Genomic DNA, 27,374 nt, shown 5'->3' on the forward strand with positions numbered 1-27,374 from the left:
TCGAGCGTCCTCCGAGTGAAGTACGCTAACGCGCAGGAAACGACGCATGCGCAAAGTGGGTAGCATGGGCGCCAAATATCTGGCTCGCATCCCGCTCATGTGCTCCAAAGCATGCTTGGAAATGTCCTTGGAGCCGGGGCTTCAGCTAATGATCATTGCCACCAAGGTGTACTGTCTTCTGCAGTATCAAGACTACCCCTGTAACAGTGAACGCACTCCCCTGGACGACACCAGACAGTCTGAGGTCCAAGCAGTGCTCACGAACCTGACAAGAAGCACAGCACATGGGGCAGACGGTGTAACATACAGGATGCTCCAGAACCTCGACGATGGCTCAATAACTGCTCTGACAGATTATTATAATGAAGCGTGGAGGACCAGCATACTTCCTCAAGAATGGCGCTATGCTGACATCAACCTAATTCCTAAACTAGGCAAACTGCTGGCTTTCCAAAACCTTTGTCCCATCTCCCTGACGTCGTGCGTTGGAAAACTGATTGTGCTCAACAGGCTCCACCCACACTTAGAAACTAACGTCTTCTTCCCTGACACCACGTTCAGGTTCTGGCTGCATCTTTTGACCCAAGATGTGCACCTTCAGCTGAGAGAAGAAGTGATAGATCACCCTGGTAGGACCCAGGCCAGTGCTGTGCTGGCCTCAGACCTGAAGGGGGCCTTCGACAATGTGTCGCATGATGCCATCTTGGTGGCCATAGCGAGATCACACTGTGGTCGGCGCATTTACGACTACGCGAGGGCCTTCCTCTCAGGTCGAACCGCTACCACCAATCCGCCTCACAGGTCGGAGCACCCCACAGGGCTCGGTTCTGTCGCTCACGTGGTAACGTTGCGATGGATGGCCTTCCCCTGCAGTTCTCTAGAATTCCTGATGTGCACCATGCCCTTTGTGCTGATGACATCACGATATGAATGATGACAGGCTTGTACAGCCACATCCAAGATAGCCATCAAGAAACCACTGAGGTGACACAAAACTATGCGACTGAGTGCGGGCTTATGTGCGCACCTGAGAAGTTGAAACTGCTCGTTATCTGTGTGCACTCAAGGACCAAAGCAGTCGACCCTGATATCAACCTCCACCTCAGCGACCTATACTGTACAGCTGCTCCAGAAGCAATTTGCGCAGGTGGCACACTTAGCAGGGGTAGCACGCCATCCCGCCCACACTCACAGCTAAGATCACAGTTGTGCCAGTTCCGAAGAACATGCACCCCGAGCTCCACAGCCAGAGAGTCAAGGCACTCATGTGGCAATACGGCTCTGACCAAAACGTCCTATATGTCGATGCGGCGAAATACCCGTCCGGCACAGGCGCTTTGGGAATAGTGGTTACAAATACCATTGACTCAGTTCAGATTACGGGCTCCGTTCAAGGCATGAGCTCGAGCATGGCGGCTGAGGAGACCGCCACAGCGGTAGCACTCGCTTCCGTACACCACATGGCCACACATAACGAACACCCCAATTTGCGAAGGGTACTTTACCTTTGTAGGCCGTGAGCATGCTACCACCGATCAATCCTGATATATTCCCTACCGTGAGCATTGTTTGGACCCCTGATCGTGCTTCCCTTAGCCGGCAATGAGAGTGCCCACGCACTCGCCCGAGCAGCAACCTTCCGGGCGCTGTCGACGGAAGAGGAGGAGGAAGCCCACACAAAGGGCGCCTCCATGGCTCTGCACACTTACACTCATATCACAGAATATTACCGCACACAAAGAAGAACACTGCCACCACCACACCGAACACTAACCAAGGCCGTAGTTGTGGCATAGCATCAACTTCAGACTCACAAGTATCCTAGCCTATATCACAGACACTTGTTCTTCCCCAACCTCTACCCGGACAAATGCCGACCTACACTGCACCATTCCCTTTGGGCCTGCCCAACACCACCCGTAAGCATCCCTCCCATAACCCTCCCCACCATTTCCTCTTGGGAAGGTAGATGCCCTGTCAAGCACGGAGTCGACCGACCAGCACCGGCTCACCGAGCGTGTTGCGAAAATAGAGGCGGCAATTGGGGTCATGGACTGAGAGACCACTCTGACCGGCACAAACCTGCAAGACCAGCGACAGCTGTTCTGGCGGGCCTGCAGGATAACACAGCGGCACATGGAGCCCTGGACTGAGGGCTCCCCTCAAGAAAAGACGCACAGCATAGTTTTCTAATAAAAGTTTTTCCTCCTCCTCCTCAGTTCCCAGCGGCTGCAGAGCAACTGACCAAGGTGGCAGTCTGACTTGTGACGCAGTGGACGGTGCTAAGAATCTCTGTCTCCAGACAGGCCACCATTGGAAATTGAGCTTGGCAATGTTTAACGCTAGACAGTCCCCCGGTGTGAGGCTAGTCTGCCCCCCTCGCAGCCACTTTTTTCCGGGATACCTAACACGGAAGTTATCTTCATACTGACGCTGACTGCGCGTAAAGTTCCAGCACCTGTTCCTCATCTGCCTGCTACAAAGCGGGCGATGTGAGGGGGGCCCACCTGGAGATGACCATGGCCGAGATGACGGGCGTCCAGCCCGTGTAGAGCACCTCCTGGGTGTGGGGGTTGGCACAGGCCAGCATGCCCCACAGGGGCAGCAGCAACACCATCGACACCAGCACCAGCACCACCAGCCACGTTCCGTGGGACTCTGCGCAGCATCCGTAATCACGTTCAGCAATCACACCTCACTGTTGAACTTTACCCCATACAAATGCAAACCGAGTTATTTGTGTTAACTATGTTGTGTTTATTTTCTTATGCTCAATGAAAAAATGACTCTGTGTGATGCATTTTGTCTTAATGTTTTTCTCTCACTGCTTTGTTTTGCTTTGGATCGTGACATCTGTGCTAAAAAAATTGCAACCATTTTTTACATGGAACGCTAATTCACTACAATACTCTGTATGCTGCTGCCTTGTACGAAACTGGTTGTGGTTGTAGTGTTTCCACGTTTTTTTGTTTTTTTTTAAGGTTGGCTCTCACTGACCAGGCTCTCACTCGCATAATAGGCGCACCCCTAGTTTGGGCGCGAAAAATCAGATTTTTTTTATTTCCGCGCATAAAAGGCGCACCCCGAACTTGGCACTGCGATCAATACTGTATTTACACGATTGCAAGCCGACACCTCGCCACCCCCGCTCCTCAATCTTTATTTTAAAAAAGTTTTTGCTGAACTGACTACTAGTCCTGCTGCGGATCCACAACACGTACAACGACATCGCGTAGAACAGCCACACACAGTTTTCAGGGATGCTCACTTTAAACGTCTGTTTGGAAAGCTTCATCTCCAGCCGGAAACGTTCCCGACTTAGGCCCGCGAAAACCTCGGCGCTTGGAGTCGCGTACGAAAATTTAGGGACGCCGCAGTCGCAACTGCCGCACTTCTCGGCCACGTCGTATTTTCCGACCTGCCGCACGCTTGCCGTGTTCGAGAGCAAACTCCCAGCCATGTTGGCCATCGAGCTAAAACAGCAACGTTCCGCGGCAAAGCCATAAACCACGATGAACTATCGCGCTACCGCAGATCCCGGCACTTGACAGCAACAACAAAAAAAAAAAAAAACAAAAAAAATACGAGCTGGAGATGCTGATGGCGATATGGATAGCGAAAGCTCACGGCGGAGGAAAACGATGATGATGATAAGCTCTACCTCGGGCGCCCTCCGTGGGTGGCGTCTGGAAGCTCCTGTGCGCGTGTGTGGCCTCCACGATCAAGCGCCCGTTGCGCGCAGCCGGAGCCGATCGCAGAGGCCTCGGCGCGTGCATTCCGAAGGCTATTCCCGCGTGGGTCGTGGAAAGTTTCGGTGCGGCCCTTACACGGATCTTTTTTTTTTATATTTTCTTCGGGAAAACGGGATGCGGCCTGTACACGAGTGCGTTTACGCGGTGTGTTCAATTTTGAGAGTCGAAAAATTTCCGGAAATTTTACCCCGCGTAATAGGAGCACCCCGAACTTTGAGCCGGATTTTCTGGAAAAAAAGTGTGCCTATTATGTGAGTAAATACGGTAATTGTTACAACCGACTGTGTGCTATGACAGCACTGCTATAAGCGGTTTATTTTACCACAGAACACAAGGTAAAGCTGATGGTGCCGCGACTGACCATTGCTATATCCGATATATTCTTAAAACGAGTATTGTTATAAGTGGGCTTGCCTGTGTATACACTGACGCCAGTCTACTTCAAGAGCTGGAGTGACAACAAACACATACTATCAGTAGTTACACTGTGGCTCTTTTACAAGTATATGCCACAGCCATCATTTGGTTGATGAAACCGAAACAGCATCAAGAAGAAATTCAATTTCGAATAATTTAGCGGTCATAGGCAATTACCACTGGGTGATCTATGCATACTTAGGTCTAGTGCGTCATTTTAAAGTAAAAAAAAATGCAAGCAAAGATTTGGTGTCTGTACTCCTTTCAAAAAACACTTCATCCATCGCAGGAATACCGGGAAGATGAGGCTTCATACTTGGCTTGGCTAGTGTTGGGCCAAAAACATGGATTCAGCTCCGGATACTGCAGCTGCGCTGCAATGCTCTCCTCTGTCAGCAGATTAAGTTGCTTCAATAGCGTGTTTTTCACTCCTTCAATAAATTTAATGCAAGGGAATGGTTGGTGTCAGGCCGCTACAAAAACTTTCACAACATCTCTTCGAAGTTCCCCTCACTGAATCCACGTTTCATGCTCAACAGTAGCCAAGCTAAGTAGTATAGACACGTGTAGGGGCCGCACTCGTGTATGGGCTGCACCCCGTTTTCCCAAAGGAAATGTTTTTGAAAAAATAAATCCGTGTAAGGGCCGCACCCGAACTTTCCATGACTCAGGCGGGAATAGCCTTCGAAATGCACGCACAGTGGCCCCGTGATCAGCTCCTGCTGCGAGCAAACGGTGCACTTGATCACGGACCACTTGATTGCAGAGGGCCCACACGTGCACAGGAGCTTCCAAGTGCCATCCATGGATGGTGCCCGAGGCCACGGTCATCATCATCGTCAACTTTTATCTTCACTGCGACCTCCCGCTTTCCACATTGGCATCAGTATCACCAGCTCCAGCCTTTTGTTGCTTTTGTGGCGTGTTAGCATGTTCACCGTAGTGGTGGTGGTTGTGGCTTTCGCGTGCTGCCGCCAAGCATTGCAGTTTTAGCCCAATGGGCAAGCACCTTAACAGCTACATGGCTGGGAGTTAGCTCTCGAACACAGCAAGCGTGCGGCGGGCAGGAAGGAAATTTGACGTGGCTGAGAAGTATGTCCGGTGATGGTGCAACCAAAAGGATGCATTGAGAAACACAAACTGCAAAAAGCGCATTTTTAAAGGCAAGCCATGCGAGTTTCTCGAACTGGAAGAAGAGCTGCTCTCTTATGTGATGGAAATGGGGAACAACGGCTACGCGTTGACAGCGGGCAATCTGCACGACTTCTTGTGGGATGAGTGTGCACCAGAGCACAGCACCAGCTCAGAGCCGAAATACTACTCTGCGAGTGACAACTGAGCGCAGAATAAATGCCGCTAATTCCCTGATTGGTGCATTTTTATTAAAAAAAAAAATTTGTCGCACATCGCGTGTATGGGCCGCACCCTGAACATTGGCCCTCAAATCAGGAAAAAAAAAGTGCGGCCCTTACATGCGTTTATATGGTATATAGAGCAACATATGGTAACACAGTGATGATGCCCACTGCCACTGAACTGTCACTGAACACAAACAGCTGCAGTAGCCAATGAGTGACTGGGCAGATTTGTGGCTGTGGGGAAGTGTAATCTGTGTCATGGTCTGGATCAGGGCCTCTGGGTGAATGCTGCAGCCCAAGTCAGCCTTTGCTGGAGAGTGGACACAGGGTAGAGTGGCCAAGCCCTCAAGCTGGCTTGCCTTGTGCATACATGCAGTAAAACCTCGTTAATTCCAACCTGAAGGGACTGGAACAAATGTTCAAATTATCCAGAGGTCTGATTAGAGAGATGGCAAAAAAAAAAAACTGTCTATTTGCGTATTTCGGCCAAATGCGAATTATGCGTGCTAGCACTAAGCAGCCATTGTTTTGCATTATTTATAGTGGTTATGCTTTGTTATTCGTGACATTGCTATGTGACTGAAGAGGTCTGTCAAATGTATTCTGTGTGCTGCGTTTGCTTGAATGGAATCGATAAAGCACAGTGGATGCATGACGCAATGGGTCTTTTCAATTTATCGTGCTCGGACTGGCTGCCAGAAAATTCTCTCTTGACAGGAAGGCACATAGGCTGGTGGCCACAGGAACCAGACACAGACTATCATGGTGGCTTGGCCAACCACGGATCACGGAGGACAGATGCCATCTGATGCTTCATGTGCTGCTGCGTCTTGTTGCTACGCACATGCACGGTAGAAATAGGCTCCAAGGCAGCGAAAGAAATTATGTGAAGTTACTGAGGCCAGCTGCAGATTGCAGAGCAAACAGCTGATCACGCCCACGAAAGCATACGTCGGCGACACTGACACGAGCGTGTGGCTTTCTATGTGTTGCGTGCTGTTTGCATGTAATTTTCAAGGAATCTTCAGGAGCATGCGATGAACAGTCGCGCTCTAGTGTCTTTCATTCAACAGCACATCGGAGAGAAAAATTACACTTGCATTGCTCATCGAGTGACACGCCATACTTTCAAATTATCGTGTGTTTAACTACGCAGTCAGTATGACTGCAGACAATTGACCCTGCTTGGTGACGGACTCTGCTGTGGTCGCTGCGATTTCTAGGATCGTGAATTGATTCCTGTGGGCTGTAAGCGGTTAAGAATCGGAATACGTTCCACTCAACTGTGGTCTGTCACCTGCCGGCCATTAATATTTCTGCCGGCAAGGAATGTATACATGGTCCCGAAAAACATGCATATCAGCTTTCTGAATGTGTTTCTCAAGGAAGCGTGTACAAATTTTGCTGCATATTGCATCTGCATGCTACTGCTTTACAGTAGAGAGCGAGCACTTGTATGATCCGGCCTTGCATGTTGGCTCGGTACTGCATGTGCACGCATGATGATCTGCACTGGGAAGTTGGCAAGTCTAATGAGAGGTGATGCATGCACATGGTAGTTCTCAGACATTTTGAGCACTTGTGGCAGAAGGCCTGAGCCCCAAGCTTCATGGCAGTCGGGAATCAGCACCCGCCTTGGCCGCCATGACAACTGTGGGGTCACAGATGCCCGTACAGATGCCTCGAGCTATGCGCACATGAGGGCTTTTAGTAAAGGATGTGTTTCAACCAATCAAGCATTTCTACTTGTCTACTAGAAGTGTATGGCCATAAATCTATAAACTGTCTACTGATGGTTTATGGTTTATGGGGGGTTTAACGTCCCAAAGCGACTCAGGCTATGAGGGACGCCGTAGTGGAGGGTTCCGGAAATTTCGACCACCTGGGGTTCTTTAACGTGCACCGACATCGCACAGCACACGGGCTTCTAGAATTTCGCCTCCATCGAAATTCGACCGCCGCGGCCGGAATCGAACTCACGTCTTTAGGGTCAGCAGCCAAGCACCATAACCACTGAGCCACCGTGGCGGCTGAGATTGTCTATAGAGTTTATTGACAAAAGTCTATGGACAGTTTTGAGACTATGTACAGTTTCCAGACCGTTAAAGAAAGGGCTGCCAGAGTGTGCCCACAGGAGGCCTACTCACCGAGGCAGGAGTGCAGGAAGCTGCCGACCAGTGCCAGCAGGGCCAGGGTGGTGAGGTCACCGAGGGAGGCAGCAATGGGTGTGGCCACGTTGTCCGGGTTGACGCTGCACTTGCGCGAGCCAATCACCACGCCAATCATGACCAGCCCCAGGGCCAGGCTGGCCACACTGGCCGTCAGCAGGCTGCTGGCGCACAGCAGCAGCGCGTGCTGCCACACGAACACGCCTTCGGGGATCCAGCCCATCACGACGGCAAAAAGGGACGCCAGGAAGCCCACGACCGTTGCCTGGCACTGCACGCACACACCACAACACATACAATGTCAGTGCACTGCTTACACTAACCACACCCTGCACTTGGCGTCCCTTGTAACTTGAGTCACTTTGGGACGTTAAACCCCACAAAAACCAAACCATTAGTGCAATGCTTGCGCCAACCACTATTGCACTGCCCGCACTAACCATACCCGTACCAGTAATAGGCACAGCTGCAAGAGCAGAACTGCTGATGACAGGGCAGCTTGGTGTGGCCACACATACTAGGCCCACAGCAAAACAGGAGGCCTGTGAGAATGTGCAGTGGCTCTCAGATGACCCTGATGGGTTTCAACAAACTTGAGCTGGAAATCAACACCCGCGTGTTTTTACTGAGTGCCTCGAGTGTTCACGATGTGCAGCCACAAAGTGCAATGCGACAGCAAACAAAAGAAAAAGTATGAAAGCATCAAACAGCCAGCATACTGAGATTCAGCACGGGTGCATCCACTTGCAAAAGGTGAATGCACCCAACAACCAAACTCTTCGACATGCACCGGATTATGTCACGGGCCGCTGTGAACAGAGACACAAAAAATTGCTGCCGGTTTAGCGCTGTAACCCCAAGAGGTACCGGGATCAATACCCAGCGCCTCCACCAAATATGTTGCAAGAAAGAATACATTTACAGTCATTTACACAAGCGAAGAGAACAGCTGCGAGTGCCGCCGAAGACTCAGCGAGAACTTCATTGTCTTCGTCTGCCTTCAGCCCATGCAGTCTCTCGTTGTCATCGTTTGCTCGCTGCAATATTTAGTGAACGCAGGCTTTTTCAGGTGGGCATGAACGCCACGTACCTTAAAGAGCGATTGAAAGAAAACGCATTTCTTTTTCTTTCATGACTTTGCACACAGATGCAAGTTGATGAAGATGACAACATGCAATGCACAGTGCCAGACTGTGTTGCAGTTTAATACGAGGCCTGATCGGCTGCGGCAATAGCACAGTGCTCTCGTGCAGTGGCCACTGAAGCTGACCTGTTCGTTCCACAGCAGGTTCGAAACCAAGACGCGGCGATATTTATTTTATTTCCCCAGGTTGGGCAAGGTCACCCTCCAAGAGTCTAGGTCAGGCTTTACACAAGGGTTTTGGTTAGAACCGCGTTAAGTAGCGCTTTCACACTAAAAAAAAAAAGGCCACACCTAGATAACAAATGCATAGCAAGGGTGGCTAAACAGCTGCAATAAAAGTACACAGTGTTCTTCGTACAAAAGAACACTTCGTACACAGTGTTCTGGTCATTTTGCCCGCCCGGAAAGATGCCAGCCATCTGTCCTCCTGTGCCCACCCCCTTTCCCATAGAGAGAGAGAGACAGAGGCATGCTTTAGACATAAGATATACCCCACTAGGTTATGCAATAGCACTGATTAAAACAGTAGCAGCCATATACTAGAAGTAGCATGCTGATGCTTCAGACAAAAGCTACATTCAAGCATTGGCAGGATGTATGTATACACAGGTGCACACATAGATTTGTACTCCTCCTATTAGAGGCAACACACGATGCAGGACTGTGGTCACTCTTGCAGAACTGATGGCTTATGCAAGAAATGCGCTGGCAAGGGCTGCATCAAAAGGCATCCTTGATTTGATTTTATCGTGGCAAGGTTCTTGGACTGCTGACCACATTGAAGCAATCTGCAAGACAGGTTACATAAAGTTTGGCTCTGTCCACCTTCCAGACCAGTCCAGCTGGACAGACATTACGGTGCACGCTTTGATCCAGTGTAGCAGTTTTCTCTACAAGTACAACTCTCCCTTGCACCTTCACTATGGCAACTGGACACGTGTTCTGCCTCACAGGGCGGCTACTTACGATGGCCCTCATCTTCTCATTGACACCTGAAGGCAAAAGCACAACCAGCTTCAGGAGTGGCACCACGCAAAAATTTAGTACCTCGTTCAAAGAGCTATCACCAAGCCACTTTACTGCTTACAAAGTGGCAAGCGTTAGCGTACTTCGATTCTCCCCCCCCCCCCCCCCGTCAAGAAGTGATACCGCCAGACACCTCGGGCGGTGAATTGCGATGGCTGATTGGACCTCTACGCACACTATCCGTGTCACCTCTGTACTCTCAAACCTTGGCTCTGTGTCCACCATTCAGCCTTTCTTTGCTGCGATGCAACTCTGTTGTTTTGCCTAAGGACAGTGATGCTCCACACTGTAATGAAAATTCTCTCAATTACATCCAAAGTTCCCTATTTCAGGCCCCTTTTCCTAGCATGACCCTGAAAGCTCAATCTAATTGGAAAAACTGACACAACTTCCAGCCTTAAAATTTCCTGATACTCGTGGAAATTTCCTTTCCAGAAAACTGTGCCCCTCAAGCTCCCTGAAAAAGAAAAGATTTTCGGAATGGAAACACCACAACCGGTAGGTCACATTTTTAGATGCCTGCTAGTATTTGACTGGAACGGTATACATCCCAGTAAGTGACCATCTTGGATATGACCTCTCTCGCAGGCTAACATACTCTGACAGTGGCCCCACCGTTTGATGCTCCACGCAGCACCTTAAGTCCACAGGCCTCAGCGATCACTTAGAGACTGAATGATGGGCATCCTGGGCTCCACTCTCTCCTCCTCCTCCTCTCCTCCCTCCCTGTCAGGATTGTAAACCCAAGCGGTCAAGTCGAGCCCTGCAGGCAGCATTTCAGAGCACATTCATAAATCACTTGTGCACACTGCATGCACAGATTTTCTTCAGGAAGGTGACCATTTCCTAGGGCTGGGTAGATGAAAACATCTCATGGGCATTTGCCGTTTGAAAATTCTTCAGGTGGTTCAGTCGGGATGTTGGCGACCGTCGACTTGGTCTGCACTGGACCATGCATTTCGGGAGACGCCAGTGCCAAGTTGCACTGCCGGAGCTGGCATGCACAGTTGTGGCACTGCCGCAGAACTCTACAGTACACAGAGTGCAGCCCCAATTGAACAGAGCCCCAGGGAGCAGCAGAGCGGGTACCTGAAGCAGGGCCAGGTTCCCTGTGGCCATCCTCCACTGCTCAACTGCCGTGTCCATCTTGCCCAGGTTGGCCTGCACAGGGAGAGCGGGGCACACGTTAAGGGCGAAGGCGAAGATGTCCAAGAGGAGATAAAATAACAAAAATCTAAAAAAGAAAAGAATGCAACTCCAAAAAACACCAGATTTGGCATCTACAAGGTCTTTTTACTTATATATCCCAAAAAATTTTCCCCGAGAACAGTCCAGGAGTGACTTCAAAAAGCGTTTTTGTGACCATAGGTATCGAAAACCTGGCTGAAATCCCCCAAAAAATGTCAGTTTCCTCAAGAGTTTAAGAGCGTACGTTGTTGGGTTAGTGGGTCAATCATGGTAAATAAAAGAGGGGTACTGCGAACAAAAAGACACGGACCAGGAGGTAACACAACACCCCTCGTATACCCTCACCCGAGGGCCCTTGAGGTATTTGTAATAAATAAATAAATAAATAAACAGTCGAGAGTCTGCGCTTGTTGTGTTACCTTCCCCCCTTACCCCCCTTTTATTTCCCTCAAAAGTGTTTTCTGACCTGACTGCCCTGCTTGCAGAAAGCAAGGCATGACGACGACTTTACAGATTTTCATGCAGTTTGTTCTATTATGTTCCTTAATAAATCTATCCTCAGTGACATTTCCACCTTCATGAATGAATTCATTTTTCCACTCTGTCACTAATCTGACATGACGATAATTAGTGCATTATGCAAGCGTGGATGCAACTTTTTGGGTAGAAAAGAATCAGGCTGCTAAAAATATCCCTTCGGGTGACTGCAGGCTTCTACCATGACGTTTTATTGTCATGCCAAGCCCTCTGCACATTTGCTATAGCGTAACAAGCATATAAAGATTTATAATGTCAAAACTACTTGAGATATTTCAGTGAATTTTGCACATAAGCACCCAGTGGACTTCCCAACAAGCATGCCAAATTTCATTGCTCTATGCCAAGCCATTTTGCCTCTGATTCCCACATCCCCCTTGTGCCTGTAAAAGGCATCCAGGACAGCCCTTACTAGCTCAACCTGAGCCCACTGATAGTTATTTATTTATTTATTTATTTATTCACGGTACCTACAGTGCCTTGAGAGGCATTATTGTAAGGGGGGTGAGTACATTAACAGTAAAATTCAATACAGCAAAAACGAACGAAACAGAAAAAAAAAAAGTTGCAGAAAAATGTCAAGAACATCCAATAAACACAACAGCATTCTGATTACACCCAAGACGCAGAACCAACACTGAGAACAGCATAATCAGATTATTGTATTGTCAATTGCGGCCTGGAAATTCTCACTCTCAAATACTTCATTAGGCAGCAGGTTCCAGTCATTTATTGTGTTGGGAAAAAAAGGAATATTTAAGTGTATTAATCCGGCAGTTATACCCTCTAGTTTTCATGGTATTGTCCCTTCTACTCGAAACGTAGTGAGGTTGGTTGGTTGGTTGGTTGGTTGGTTGTTTATGGGGTTTAACGTCCCAAAGCGACTAAGGCTATGAGGGACGCCGTAGTGGAGGGCTCCGGAAAGAAACGTAGTGAGGCTGCCTTAAATAGACGCTTTTATTAATTCCTGTTTTATTATTGCAAATCTTGTACAAAAACTTTATTCTGAAAACTTTTCTTCGGTGGGATAATAACTTCCAACCAACAGCTTCCCGAAGCTCAGAACTTCTAACCTTAAAATTATAGTTGCCAGTTACGAACCTTGCTGCCCACTTCTGAACTCGCTCTAGCTTGTCTTTTAAAATATTTGCGAACGGGTCACAACATACGCATCCATATTCGAGAATTGGCCTGACATTCGTAATGTACAATGTTTCTTTTAGGCATGGAGTTGTATGTTTAAAGTTTCTTTTAAAAAGGTTGAGAACGCAGGAAGCTTTGGCAGTTATCGTGTCGACGTGTGCGGTCCAATCCAACTTCGCTGTAAACGTGATACCGAGATACTTTACGCTGTCCTTTGTCTGTCCTGGGAAGAGGAAGCCAGCATGACCATGAGGTAGGGCAGCGCCAAAGAGTGCATGCAAGGTGGGGCTGATATGCCTCGTGGGATTAAAATTAAACACGAATTTGACTGGCAATCCTGAGGCACCTTTTTTTCTCCCCCTACTTTTGCTGTGCGGTCAAGAACACACGACTGTCTGAATGATTTGGGGCAAGCTTCCATGCTCCTTTCTTATTCGAATGATTGAAAGGTTGCTCACACAGAAATTCTTGATGTCCCTGTTGTTCTGTTAACTCTGTGAATTCCGCCGCATCCACTACGGATCTTTCACCCGACTCTGCTGGGTTCCTGCCCTGGCTTGATATTGATATGATTTGATATGATTTATTTCTGTCAAAGCGGATCACCGCGGATCACCGCAGTCACAGGCCCACCACCCTGGGGCCACGAGAAGCCTCATTCCCTTCGCCAGTGCAGGGTAGCCAACCGGAAACCTTTCTGGTTAACATTCCTGCCTTTCCCCCTCTCTTTATCTCTCTCTCTCTCTCTGTGAATTCTGTTGTATTTCTCATTCTAATGCACATCTAGTGTATAATTTAGTCACTGCAAAAGTATGCACCTTCCTTCTACTTTCTACCTTGTGTAAATATGTGTTTTTTTTGTATAATGAGAACGTATGAAGTTCTTGCTTCTTTTGCTGCTTGTACTGAGCCCTGTGTCGGGCGCTCAGGCCCCGTCAGGCAGAGTACATCTGCCTTTTGCCCGTGTATATCGGAGACCTTGTTGCCTGAAATAAAGAATATCAATCTATCTATGCCCCGATGCCAGATTAAAGGGATCGTTACACCATTTTTCAGACTCAAGCTGTCCACTGCATGTTGTTTGCTATGCATCTCGGAACAACTGGGCAAAACATGAGCGCATTTTTAAGCCTCCTGAACTGCATGTCAGTCAGGCAACACTAGCGCGCTCGCAATCCATGACAACATAAGCCGATGGTCCATGCGCTTGCTCACGACTGAACTGCGCACTGCGAGTATGAACGAAAGGGAGTTCGGGCTGGGGGTGCCAAGGGGTGAGGGGGGAAGTCACGACAGGGGGACAAAAAGTCAACAAAGGCCTGTGTCCTTCCCTTTTCTGTCTAGCTTCTTCCCGGACTCGGCAACTTCACCACAATGTGCCACGGCCAGATTTGAGTACGTGCGCGCTGTGCTCCGAACGGACTGTGCGCGTGCGTGGCAGTTTTGCAGCAGACAATGGGGCTGTGGGTCATGACGTCGCTCGGACTGCTTCAATATGGCCGCCGCTGCCAGGAAGAGGGACTCGGAGCCGATAACTTGGAACTTCAATTTCTAGCTTAATTGCACGTGTAGAGTCCTACTTCTTTTTTAGGTATACATAATAACATCATGGTTAGTAGCTGCAATGTAAAACCATGATTTGTCGGTAGACCGTGTCATGACCCCTCTTGAAGAAATTCACAGTAATTCAACCCGTAAAATGTGTTCTTGCTCAGGGAGCCCTGGAAAGCTGCTCCAAACTGACCAGTGAAAACTGTCCCATTTGCAGTGATCAGCACAGAGAGGAAGTCTCCGCGTAAAAATCTGAAATGCAATAACACTGATGTGGCTCGTACATCTGGTATGCTTGGCGGCATGGGGTAGTTAGCAGAGCAGAATAGCCCCTGCTTCTCCATAGCTACCACTGCACAAATCCGCCACGAAGATCAGCGGCACCCCACCTGAGTGGAGAGCCTCGATGCCAGTGTCATCTCCAGGTTGCCCTTAAGCCCCAGCAGTGCTGGCACTAGAATGAACAGCTCCGACACCTTCTTGAACACGGGCCAGTGCTGCGCAGGCGGAGAAGACAGAGGTTTGCAATACCCACAGTATGCAATACCCACAAGCACCCCCATTAGTCATCAATTGCTGCTGTCATCATTTTGAGTCCAAATCAGTGTCCTCAAGAAATTTCTGAAGAAGGTGGGATGCCTTTGCCCTAGTACCGTATTTTCCAGTGTATAAGACGCACACGCCATATATGCAGGCTCTCATTGAAAAATTCAAGACGCACCCCAATTTACCCAGTTAGGCTAGTGAGGTTAACTCGCGACCATCGCGAAATTCATCGTACCTGTAAGAAATTCTTAAGCAATGCTTGTATAGGACCCTTGTATAGGACGCACCAGCAAGTTTTTTGAAAGAAAAAAAAGCCGCGTCTTATACACAGGAAAATACGGTATATGTCCACTTTACGCAGGGGTAAATGATGTCTTGAAGGACACCGTGTGACACTCCTGCCCTCTAGAGGGACGCGGCTAGCACACACCTCTCCACGTTGCAATCTAGGCAGCACATAAAGTAATGACCTAGATCCCCGCACACACCACATGATATACACAGTGGTGATGTTGCCGGACCAGTCTTATGCATCCATGCTGAGGTGCCCTTGATGTGTGCCCTCAACAACACTGGCCGGTTACGACAGCTCCCACAAGGGCCTGCAGCCTCACAACGTCTCACACGAACTCATACAAGGACTGCAATTTCTTTTCCAGAGTTTGCAAGGCTATGGCACTTACACGATACAAGCATTTTTCCCAAATACTACACTGGAACCCAGCTTATGTGTAGTACCCTGTTTGTGCAGTGACACATACATTAAGATGAAATGGCATTGGCCTGTCAGGCCACTTATACGGACTACACACTGAAAGTCTGGATGATTCAATGACTAGCGAGAACCACTCGCAATAAAAAAAAGTGGAGCATAAGTTTATTAGATGACACCGCAACCCAAGATATTCCAAATGAAAATTAAGGCGGAGATGTGAGCCCATAGCAATGCAATATGGTCTTTACCGTAATGACTATTTGGATGATTGGTGGTTTGAAATCACACTTTACACACGAGACCTGTGGATTTAACAATACTGCAGATTGGGCGAGTTGGTTAACATACATCTTGAAAAATTTAGCGCGACACACAAGGACAGAAAGAGTAGACGACACGAGCGCTGACTAACAACTGGAAGTTTATTCGAAAACACATAGAATTATAAAGGAAGAAAGTGCGATAAAATCGTTGGTCAAAAACCAAAAGAAGAAAACTAAACACTACAGTCACCGCCAGCTCCTGCTATCAAGACGCAAAGCACTTGTCCAGATAAGCTACCTCTTTTTCCCGTATAGTAACGGACGGTTTGGCCACGCACGTGTTATGAGCCTTGGCGATACTATATGCCTCGTAAATTTCCCTACACAACACGTTGTCATTCTTGTACACAATCGTAGTGTTGTCAAGGTTCGGCGAGCACTTGCTGGTCCCGAGATCCTTGCACTCACGGCAGTGCAAAACAAGGTTCGAAGACACCGGTTTCCTGCAGTCCAGTGAATTCTTGTGCTCCTGCAGCCGCACATTGATGCACCTGCCCGTTTGGCCGTAATACACCTTCCCGCAGGCCAATGGCACCTTGTACACAACCCCCTTTTCGCAGGCAGTGAAATCGCTGGCATGACTGGCAGTACACTCCCTCGGGTATTTTCGAGGCAGTGTCTTGTCTAGCCTGTTCCGAACTGCCGCGCACACTCTCCCGACCTTGTTATCAGCTGAAAAGACCAGCTGCACATCATGCTTAGCTGCGATCTTCCGTAGTCGATGAGACAGCCCGTGTATGTATGGCATACATGCAACCTTCTGGCGTGGCCGGTCTGCTGGTTCCTGAACCGAGGGGAAAGCCTCGCGCTTCAGTTTTAGCAATAGTCGCTCCGTAAGCCGGGCAAGATGCTTTTGAGGGTAACCAGCTTCTTGTAGTCTGACCACTTGCCTCAAAAAACCTTCCTCAAGTCGGTGGGGACACGACTGCCTCAGGGCTGTGGTCATACCGGACATGGCTATGCCGTCCTTGACAAGTCTTGAATGCTGGGACTGGAAGTTTAGAAGGCGGGTTTAGAAGGCGGGTAAGCCCCTTCTAAACTTCCAGTCCCAGCATTCAAGACTTGTCAAGGACGGCATAGCCATGTCCGGTATGACCACAGCCCTGAGGCAGTCGTGTCCCCACCGACTTGAGGAAGGTTTTTTGAGGCAAGTGGTCAGACTACAAGAAGCTGGTTACCCTCAAAAGCATCTTGCCCGGCTTACGGAGCGACTATTGCTAAAACTGAAGCGCGAGGCTTTCCCCTCGGTTCAGGAACCAGCGGACCGGCCACGCCAGAAGGTTGCATGTATGCCATACATACACGGGCTGTCTCATCGACTACGGAAGATCGCAGCTAAGCATGATGTGCAGCTGGTCTTTTCAGCTGATAACAAGGTCGGGAGAGTGTGCGCGGCAGTTCGGAACAGGCTAGACAAGACACTGCCTCGAAAATACCCGAGGGAGTGTACTGCCAGTCATGCCAGCGATTTCACTGCCTGCGAAAAGGGGGTTGTGTACAAGGTGCCATTGGCCTGCGGGAAGGTGTATTACGGCCAAACGGGCAGGTGCATCAATGTGCGGCTGCAGGAGCACAAGAATTCACTGGACTGCAGGAAACCGGTGTCTTCGAACCTTGTTTTGCACTGCCGTGAGTCAAAGGTTCTCGGGACCAGCAAGTGCTCGCCGAACCTTGACAACACTACGATTGTGTACAAGAATGACAACGTGTTGTGTAGGGAAATTTACGAGGCATATAGTATCGCCAAGGCTCATAACACGTGCGTGGCCAAACCGTCCGTTACTATACGGGAAAAAGAGGTAGCTTATCTGGACAAGTGCTTTGCGTCTTGATAGCAGGAGCTGGCGGTGACTGTTGTGTTTAGTTTTCTTCTTTTGGTTTTTGACCAACGATTTTATCGCACTTTCTTCCTTTATAATTCTACGTGTTTTCGAATAAACTTCCAGTTGTTAGTCAGCGCTCGTGTCGTCTACTCTTTCTGTCCTTGTGTGTCGCGCTAAATTTTTCAAGACCTGTGGACTTTGGTGTGAAATGTTTCTATCCACGCTAGCTTTCCAGCCTTCTTCGCTGCCACGAGCTTTGCAGAAATGGGTCGTACCATCATGTTATTTCTAGGCTAGGCTATTCTGCTGTCGGTAGCCCCCCCTCCATCATTCACTGAAAGGTGCAGCTCATACAAGAATTAGAAGAAAACATATAAGCATATTTTTCTCTCAATTATCTAGTCCAAAACTGGGCGTGGCCCTACATCAGATTACATGGTACACACATGAGATGCCTTTGTTTTTTGTCACCTGTTTTTCCCCAAACTTGTGCGTGCCAAGTTGGGGTAGTGATCCGTACACAGGAGTATATGGTAGGTTAGTACCAGCATCAGTGTCATGTGCGTGTGCATGAAAGTGGTCTTGGCTAAAAAGCTATGACACCACTATTACTACTATACCTTTCCTGCTGCTCGAAAAATGCGGGAGTATTCACTGCAGAAACTGCTTGGTAAGGATACGTAGTGCCAGTCAAGCCACTATTTGGATTTCTGACAATGTTCCCTATCAGAAGTATACTCATGTTGAAAAAGAAACTCAAAGAGAGAGCTAGCTGAAAAATCAGGCATGCATTGGTTCTTTGCCAGCAAGAACTCTTAATGCAGGGATGTAACACAAATCAAATGACACCCTTGCCCTGGCATGGCCACATACCCCTTTGTATTTCTGCAGAGCACTGTTTGTTTGCTTTCATCTCTGATCTTTACTTGTGCGCTTTGTTTCTTGCCAGTAGCACCTGGGCTTATCACTTTCACTTCATGCCTCTGCTGGGCAAGAAGGGACTGGAATGTTCTCCAAAAATCACAATCCTGTGTTGCCATTTACACGCTGCTTGAGACGGCTGTCATTTGTCCGTACCCTTCATCTTTGTTTGATGCTGTCTTTAAAGTGAGTGTGGCTGAAAGTGGCAGAAATTCTTCTCTTTGCCAAGTATTTTCTGCTTGCGGGCACAAGATTGCCCAATAAACAGTGTTAAAGTTGGACCAAGTTTGCCAGCTTTCCTTCTCGACTGCCTACCATCACTACATGAAACCATCTGACAAGTTGGAAAGTGCTGGCACAACCTCTGCGAAGGCTTTGTGGATGCTCCAGTTTTATACGAATACAGGAACACAGAATTGGAAAAGAACAAGACGACAAGGCTTTACCCGGAATCCATTCATATCTAAACCACGTCACAGACACTAAACCGTAACGAAAGAAATCTACCCCCGATCTACATGCGCTGCTTACGTCACACCATGAAGCATTTAAAATGAGCCCTCACTTCATTCTCCCTTTCATTGCGAACAAGGCTCCCATAGCCGAGCCGAAACGTCGCTTTTTATTTTTGTTTGTGAGTAACGATTGGTCGGTGCTTGTTATTTCCCCCCATGACGAATACAGGAAGTGAGAGTTCATTCATAGCTTTCAGGCGGTCACATCAAATTCCACTCTGGTTTCCAAAAACCAACCAGCATGCTGCGCCAACTGTCCAAGGGCTTACCTGGATGACGTCCAGCACAAGTCCCGCTCCGACTGTGCCAAAGCCGGCGATGAGAAACGGCACAAACACCTGCACAGCGACTGACCAAAGGGGTTCGGGTGCATCTTCTGCACTGGCACCATCACCCTTGGCACTGCCTATGCTGGGCCGACGGGGCAGCAGGGGCTCCTTGTCCACCACCACCACTTCTTCGTCGGCCGTCCAGTCCCCCTCGCCCCCTGACTCGACATCAGCACCGCTGCGGAGGGCCGACGACGAGGCGGCCAGGTCCCCCAGTGGCTGGCCTTCCACGGCGGCCTTCTTGTCGCCCGTCAGCCTCGGCACCATCCTGTGCCTCAGTCCCCGTGCGCTAGGCTGTGGCACAGGGCCGGTCGTCGGGGAGACGGAGCCCATCGCCGCAGCGAGGGCATTGGCAGGCCTCTCCTCCTCCTGGGACAATCATGGCACAACAGTGAAGATTGGCGGAGCCACGCATGCAGCAAAGCCAGCACATGTGCAAGGCAGCATCAAAGGCTCACTGGTGCTACCTCACACATGTGATGAGCTTGAGCCATCACCATCACTCACTGGAAATAACACAGCAGCTATTGAGGACAACAGTTCACCATCATCATCATCATCAGCCTGACTACACCCACTGCAGGGCAAAGGCCTCTCCCATGTCTCTCCAATTAACACTGTCCTTTGCCAGCCGCAGCCACTGTACCCCCGCAAACCTCTTAATCTCATCCGCCCACCTAACTTTCTGCTGCCCCCTGCTACGCTTGCCTTCTCTTGGAATCAACTCTGTTACCCTTAAAGACCAGCGGTTACCTTGCCTTCGCATTACATGCCCTGCCCAAACCCATTTCTTCCTCTTGATTTCAACTAGGATATCATTAACGCGCGTTTGTTCTCTCACCCACTCCGCCTGCTTCCGATCTCTTAACGTTACACCTATCATTTTTCTTTCCATGGCTCGCTGCGTTGTCTTTAACTTAAGCTGAAAAGCTGAACCCCCTTTGTTAGCCTCCATGTTTCTGCCCCATAGGTGAGTACCGGTAATATATATATATATATATATATATATATATATATATATATATATGAGAGAGAGAAGCCAACAGCCACAGAAAACAAGGGACAGGGCGGATTTTTTAAAATTTATTTATTTATTTTGTGCTGTTGTTCGATTCAGAATATTACTGAAAGGTTATCGCTTAAAGCTAACTGATTAGAAAAGCAGAAGAAAAAACAACCACATGCCGCCGGTGGGATCCGAACCCACGACCTCCGAATTACGCGTCCGGTGCTCTACCGCTCAGCTACGGCGACGGCTGTCAAATCTGCTTTCGGGAGTATCTATGTTTACAAATAACCTAACCTTGAGAGTGTTCATCAGCGCCACCCACGTTCTTAAGCGGAGGACGTAGCACGTCCTGAGTTACCGCTGTTGTGACGTAGAACGTCATCGAACGGCGAGGGTGGTGGTGGTGGAACTTTATTTCCAGCGGATATAGAGGAGCGAGCAGAAGCTGTGTGAGAACCCTCTTATGCTTCCTATGGCGTCAAGGCTGCCAGAACCGAGGCCCTCGCTAATATTCTAAATCGAACAACAGCACAAAATAATTTTTTTTAAAATCCGCTCTGTCCCTTGGTTTCTGTGGCTGTTGGCTTCTCTCATATTTATAACGAGCCCCTCATTCCCCTTCCCTTGTTTGCTATATATATATATATATATATATATATATATATATATATATATATATATGTGTGTGTGTGTGAGGACAACATTTATGCCACTAGTAATGACACCAAACTGGCGGGCTGCCCCTCGACCAGATGAGAACAAAGGAAAGGGTTTTGCAGAGGCAGCCCTAAATATTTTGCCACTGGTCCTCTGGCCAACCGTCAGACAGTTGGCTCCAGTTCCTTTCAGGCATCGTCGATCCATGACCCTCCTTAGCATACTGTCACCTGCTTTACGCAGACTCCTTCAAGTGCGATGTTTTCAGTAGCCTTTCTGTTTCATTACACTACCTTCCATTTTCCAAAACAGAGGAGCTGGAAAACACATTTGGAGCCTACAAGGGCAGCATATAACAGCGAATCAGATATGTCAGTTGTCCTGTCTAATTTTCAAGTAAGTGGAGTATTAACGCTGCCTCATAATGAAAGAACACAGAAACAAGCTGCTCGACTTGTCTCTTGTGAGGCATACCAGTTGCACGGCTCTCCAGTGAAGTTGAACCCTTTGGGTGTTTAGGCCCAAGAGCCAAATCTGCTGAAGGAGTATAGACAATTTTTGGGTGCACGTTTTTTCTTTGTAATCATGCTTAAAGTATACATGGATTACCATGCTGTATTTGCCTAGGACCACTAGATAATTTATAATCACATTTCTCTCTCAGGCTATTTCAGTTTTGGTTTCAACGGCCGAACGATGACTGTGATGTAAGTTGCCTATTGGTCATGTGAGGCATGAAAAAATTGCAATATAATCACTTGCTTCATCATTTCAATGCATTAGAACACTAAAGCTAGCCTGCCTCAAGAGCTGAAATGACAACGAATATAGAAGCAGCAATTATACTGCTCTTTTTTCATGTCTCACATGACCTACACAGACCTCTGAAGTCACAGAGATTCTGAAACCGAAGCAGAAACAGCATTACAGAGAAATTTGATATAAATTATTTAGCAGACGCAAGTGAATACCACATGGTGATCCATGCATAGTAATGTTGGTCAAATGTTTAAGGAATCTCCAAAAATGGAGTAGATTTGGTTTGGTTTATGTTGGTTTAACATCCTGTAGCGACTCAGGCTGTGAGGGATGCCGCAGTGAAGGGCTCCGGAAATAATCAATCCGCCATCGCCCCCCCATATGCTAGCTGTACCGGTTTGCTCAGTTGGTAGAGCGCGACTGCTCCGGTGAGGCGGTGGTCCTGGGTTCAAACCCCGGATCAGAGTGAATTTTTCTTTAACTAAGCTGTACAGTCAGTCTATCGCTGTGCTTGGGTGGATGCCAATGAGTAATTACTCCCTTATTATGTATAGTAATGTCTTGCGCATCACTGCAAAGAAGAAAATATGCCACCAAAGTTAGGTGTCTATACTCCTTTAGGCTTGCTCAATTAAATTAAAATATTATGGACATCATCAGACGGGAACAACAGTGCATAGTAAAATAAAACGGGCTTTCATGCAGAGTAGTACAAGTTACCAACACCAACATACCAAGACCGTGACAAAGCAAGAACACACAGAGCATTTCGACAACTGGGTGGCAATCCAATCTTGCACAATTTCTGCACTGGAAGGTGCTTCAATGGATGTGCCTAAGCACGCTCTCTCATCTTGAAAGTAGTTCGGACGGCGCGAAAACAACAAAGACAAAGGAGACACGAACACAACAGGACGCTCTCTCAGGTGCAGAGAGAGTGCTGTAAATGCATATACGGCAGAATAATCGGCAATCGTGCTTGCTTGCTGCACCTCTGCCTTTACGCCACAAGAAAAAAAAGAGGTAAGGACCAAAACTGCCCATGCATGTGTGACGAGACGCACTGCACACAACAGCCACAAAGCTTGCTCTCACTTTCACCTTCCTGCCAGCTTAGGTGCACAAGCTGAAGGACGGGCGAACACATGCGACCAATTTGCTGTCGGAGGAGGCAACACTGAAAAGCTCCCATCAACGATAAGAATGCAATCTGTTTCTTGAGGTGTCTTTACACTCTGCTGCATTCCATTGGCATTATTCTCGCATCAGTTGAATTAAAAGCTTGAGCACTGCGGTGCTCCAAATACCACCGCAATGCAAGACACACTACAGCCAAGAGCAATGCAGACCGTGTGAAATTCTTCCCACACTAGCCAGAGCACAAGTGCTCCTGTCCTTCACTTCCCATTCCAAACGCCTGAGCAAGGCACCGTTCCCCTAAGACACCCCTCCCCCATCATGATTTATCTTCGAGGAACCTAGAACAGAGTAGGTGCTGCAATCATCATCATCATCAGCCTGACTATGCCCAATGCAGGGCAAAGGCCTCTCCCATGTCTCTCCAATTAACCCTGTCCTTCGCCAGTTGCCGCCACTGTATCCCCGCAGACTTCTTAATCTCATCTGCCCACCTAACTCTCTGCCGCCCCCTGCTACGCTTGCCTTCTCTTGGAATCCACTCCATTACCCTTGAGGACCAGCGGTTATCTTGCCTTCGCATTACATGCCCTGCCCAAGCCCACTTCTTCCTCTTCATTTCAACTAAGACATCATTAACCAGCGTTTGTTCCATCACCCACTCCGCCCTCTTCCGATCTCTTAACGTTACACCTATCATTTTTCTTCCCATAGCTCGCTGCATTGTGCCTAACTTAAGCTGAACCCTCTTTGTTAGCTGCAATACACAGCTTGAAGGCAGCTCCCGTCATGCTCAAAGTAGAGACTATACTGATGGCATACTATGATTAAGGCTGAATGTTAAGGTCTCATGAGCCACACCGTGTTTGCAGAAGTGTATCAGAGTAATGAAGTGCAGTTTACCAATACCCCTCAAAAGAAACATGTATTACCGCTAATCACCTACGAGGCAGAAACGTGGAGGCTAAAGAAAAAGGTTCAGCTTAAGTTAAGGACAATGTAGCGAGCTATGGAAAGAAAAATAATAGGAGCGACATGAAGAGACTGGAAGCGGGCAGAGTGGGTTAGCAATCAAATATGGGCTAATGACATCCTTACTGAAATCAAGAGGAAGAAATGGGCTTGGGCAGAGCATGTAATGTGAAGGCAAGATCACCGCTAGTCCTTAAGGGTAACGGAGTGGATTCCAAGAGAAGGCAAGCATAGCAGGGGGCGGCAGAAGGTTAGGTGGGCGAATGCGATTAAGAAGTTTGCGGGGATACGGCGGCCATAACTGGCAGAGGACAGGGTTGATTGGAGAGACATGGGAGAGGCCTTTGCCCTGCAGTGGGCGTAATCGGGCTGATGATGATTATGATGATGAACTTGTGGAAATGAAGCCCTCGACATAGGCAGCAAGTTGCAGCTAACTCTTCATTCCAAAGTAGCACACATTTTTATTCGCAAATCGATTGTAAATCACCAAAGCAGAATATGCAACAGTAAAAAAAATAACAGTGCACCAATGTAGCAAGCAATGGCAACTAGAGGGGACAAAAACAAAGAAGAGGGGTCATTTATTTCCAATTCATCATCTTGGGTTATGTTTTTACCTTAATGCATTCCACTCCCTTCTGTGATGCTCCCGGACCTTGAAAATATCTAAACAAATAAATTAATGGGTGGTAGCTGCGGTGGCCTTGCAGCTATCATGCACCTAAACTTGCTGCAACAAATTACAACAGCTAGAGTTTCTATCAAAAGGCAAGACCTAGCACAACTAGACCAGAAGCTCAGACACAACATTACTAAATGCCAAAGAAGCATTCAAACGAAAGGAAAAGGACCATGACTTGAAAGAGTTCTTGCCATGGGTATCCTTTGTGGCAATGAGACACAGATGTTCTGACTAGTTTGATTGCCCATAAATTCAGCTAGACAGGTGGGGCTGTCAGCTGCCATCCAATGAGACCACACTTTGTACTTCCACTGCAGCCATTTGTTCGATTTAACCAGCAACTCTCAATTTCGGAACTTTATCCCATACCAAACTTGGCCATGCAGTAACAGTGTGGAGAGAGTGCAAGCATTAATTTTATGCACCACAACATCTGGCATGACACATATCATATGTACGAGGGGGTACCCAAAAGAAACCGGACTAAATTTTTTGGTCGGCAAAGCTTCTGTGGTACCGCGTTTTGCTACTAGGAGCGCATAGAACGAACATTCCAGAGTCAGTAATCCGAGTGGCGTCGTTGACGGAGGTCAGACAAGTTTAGGCAGAGTTTTAGAGTGACGACTGTTTTGTGTGAGTGTCGTTTTTGCAATGGCTGATTTTCGTGAACAGCGTGCGCCGGTGAAATTCTGATTTTTGCTCGGAAAAAGTTGAATGGAAACTCTTGAAATATTAAGAAAGACGTACAACGACAATGCTATGGGGACAACTCAAGTGTTCCTGAATTGAATCCTGAATCAAAGCAACAATCATGCCAATGGAAAACTTCAAATTCACCTCGCCTCAAGAAAGCTCGTCAGGTGAAACCAAACCTCAAAACAATGCTGATTTGTTTTTGCGACGTGAGAGGAGTCGTCCATTGAGAATTTGTTCCGCAGGGTCAGACAGTTAGCCAGGCTTTCTACTTGGATGTTTTGAAAAGATTGGCCAACAGTGTGTGGTGGAAGCGGCCAGATTTGTGGCGGTCGGGTGACTGGTTTTTCCATCATGGCAATGCCCCTGCTCACACAGCCCTGCCTCTACGACAATTTTGAACCAAAAATGGCATGACCCCTATTCCTCAACCCTCATACTCTCCCGACCTTGCCCCGTGCTACTTTCTTTGTTTTCTAGAATGAAAAAAATAGGTGAATGAAAAGCGTTTTGTTGATGTTGCTGAGGTGAAGAAAAAAACGACGGAGGCACTGTCAAGCATCATAAAAGATGAATTTAAACAATGTTTTGAAAAATGGAATGAAAGATTCGACAAGCGTATCATTGCAAGTGGGGAATACTTTGAAGGAGATTGAAGGTCAGTGCTTAAAATGTGAACAAATAAGTTCAAACAAAAATAAGTCCGGTTTCTTTTGGGTACCCCCTCGTACGTGATGGACGCAGTAGGAGAGAGTGCCTGATGCATTAGAATGAAAGAGGAGTGACAACTTCCTGCACCCTAAACCAGCAGCTACGCTGCCTTTGCTTGAATGGCTGGCCATTTTTCTAGCAAGCAGGAAATGATGAAGTGCAACAAAAAACTGACGACCTCAGAGAGCACGGCTAAAGTGCAAATGGCTAAAAAAGAGGGAAGTTGATTTGTTTTTGGTTCATTGGCCTTTAACAGGTGACTGGAAGTGCTGAAAACTTGGATTTTTTTCATGCCGTAGTATTTTATGTCATTCATTATTTAACTTCTCATGCTCACTGCATACTTTTAATGTCATGACAATAGGATATTTCGCACCAATGTCAAGCCTCTGCAGTGTTACGGGGCATGCAATGAAGCCTGCATGAATGAAAATGTGACCCTGTTAGATATGACACTGTCTACATTCTTATGCTGTACGTTGCCTGCGCAATCCACCATTAGCATCTTGACTGCGTCAGCAAAGCACGGTGGCCAGTGCACATGCAGAGTTAAATTACAGACATGCAACGAGCAGGCGCATTCAGAGCTTCACTTGTGACGAGCCTAACAGCTCCAGATTACACCCAGCACAAAACGTAAATGTGTGTTGTAAATGCAGTTCTCCACAATGCACATGTGATGAACCCGGATGGATTCACTACAGGCAGAAACATTTTAATGCACAGTGTACACAGGAAGTAAGACAAGCACTGCCCAATGTGCCTAGTGTCATTGTAACATATACATGATAATTCCTGTTCTCCTGTAGTACAGTCAAGCCCAATTGCAGTTACAATGAACGCACATTTATTACGAACAAGGGTGGTGTTACTTTCAAAATATGTGTTAGAGAAATGGGATTGTGTCTCAGATGCAACAAACACCTCTTCCTTCCTGCGTTGGCAGTGACCAAATAGCGTCTTCCAGTCTGCGTGATGCACCCCCCCCCCCTTCTTTGGAAAGAACTCGACGACTCAAAAAAGTAGTAATAAAGGCGGAATGTGAACAATGCAGAAGAAAGTGTTTACAAGATGCGGCCGTCAAAATACATTACTTTGAAGGTGACGCTGCATTGGTATTGAGCATAGCAAGCATTGCATCACTGTGCGAATGATTATTGCGAACGAGCATGGACAGCAGCGACCGATGGCTGTCGTTTATCATTGGCAATTCTCACAGGCCAAGGTGCTTTGCAAGATACGCTCTCGTGCGCTACAGGCACAACACAAAGGCCTAAATGACAAGCGACGTTTGT

The 27,374-nt window shown here is 47.8% G+C and overlaps 1 protein-coding gene across 7 annotated transcripts in view; it reads right to left on the reverse strand.

Moving 5' to 3' along the window:
* The window catches only part of LOC149325116 (solute carrier family 41 member 1-like), a 54,218-nt gene that overhangs the window by 22,267 nt on the left and 4,577 nt on the right, over positions 1 to 27,374 (reverse strand). For 6 of the 7 annotated variants that reach the window (XR_016286279.1, XM_089563448.1, XM_089563447.1 and 3 more), the window contains exons 2-6: positions 19,397 to 19,825; positions 14,674 to 14,781; positions 10,955 to 11,026; positions 7,675 to 7,966; positions 2,508 to 2,658 (exon numbers count right to left, since the gene is read on the reverse strand). Coding sequence is in view for 6 of the 7 variants with exons in the window: in XM_089563448.1 (XP_089419574.1) it covers positions 2,508 to 2,658; positions 7,675 to 7,966; positions 10,955 to 11,026; positions 14,674 to 14,781; positions 19,397 to 19,789 (1,016 nt within the window). In the remaining variant the exon portion in view is untranslated. The remainder of the gene's footprint in view (positions 1 to 2,507; positions 2,659 to 7,674; positions 7,967 to 10,954; positions 11,027 to 14,673; positions 14,782 to 19,396; positions 19,826 to 27,374) is intronic. The other variant, XM_089563453.1, reaches the window with a different exon arrangement.

Source organism: Amblyomma mixtum, chromosome 10 (assembly GCF_055824585.1).
Source record: "Amblyomma mixtum isolate Tamu chromosome 10, ASM5582458v1, whole genome shotgun sequence".
Classification (NCBI taxonomy): Eukaryota; Metazoa; Arthropoda; class Arachnida; order Ixodida; family Ixodidae; genus Amblyomma; species Amblyomma mixtum.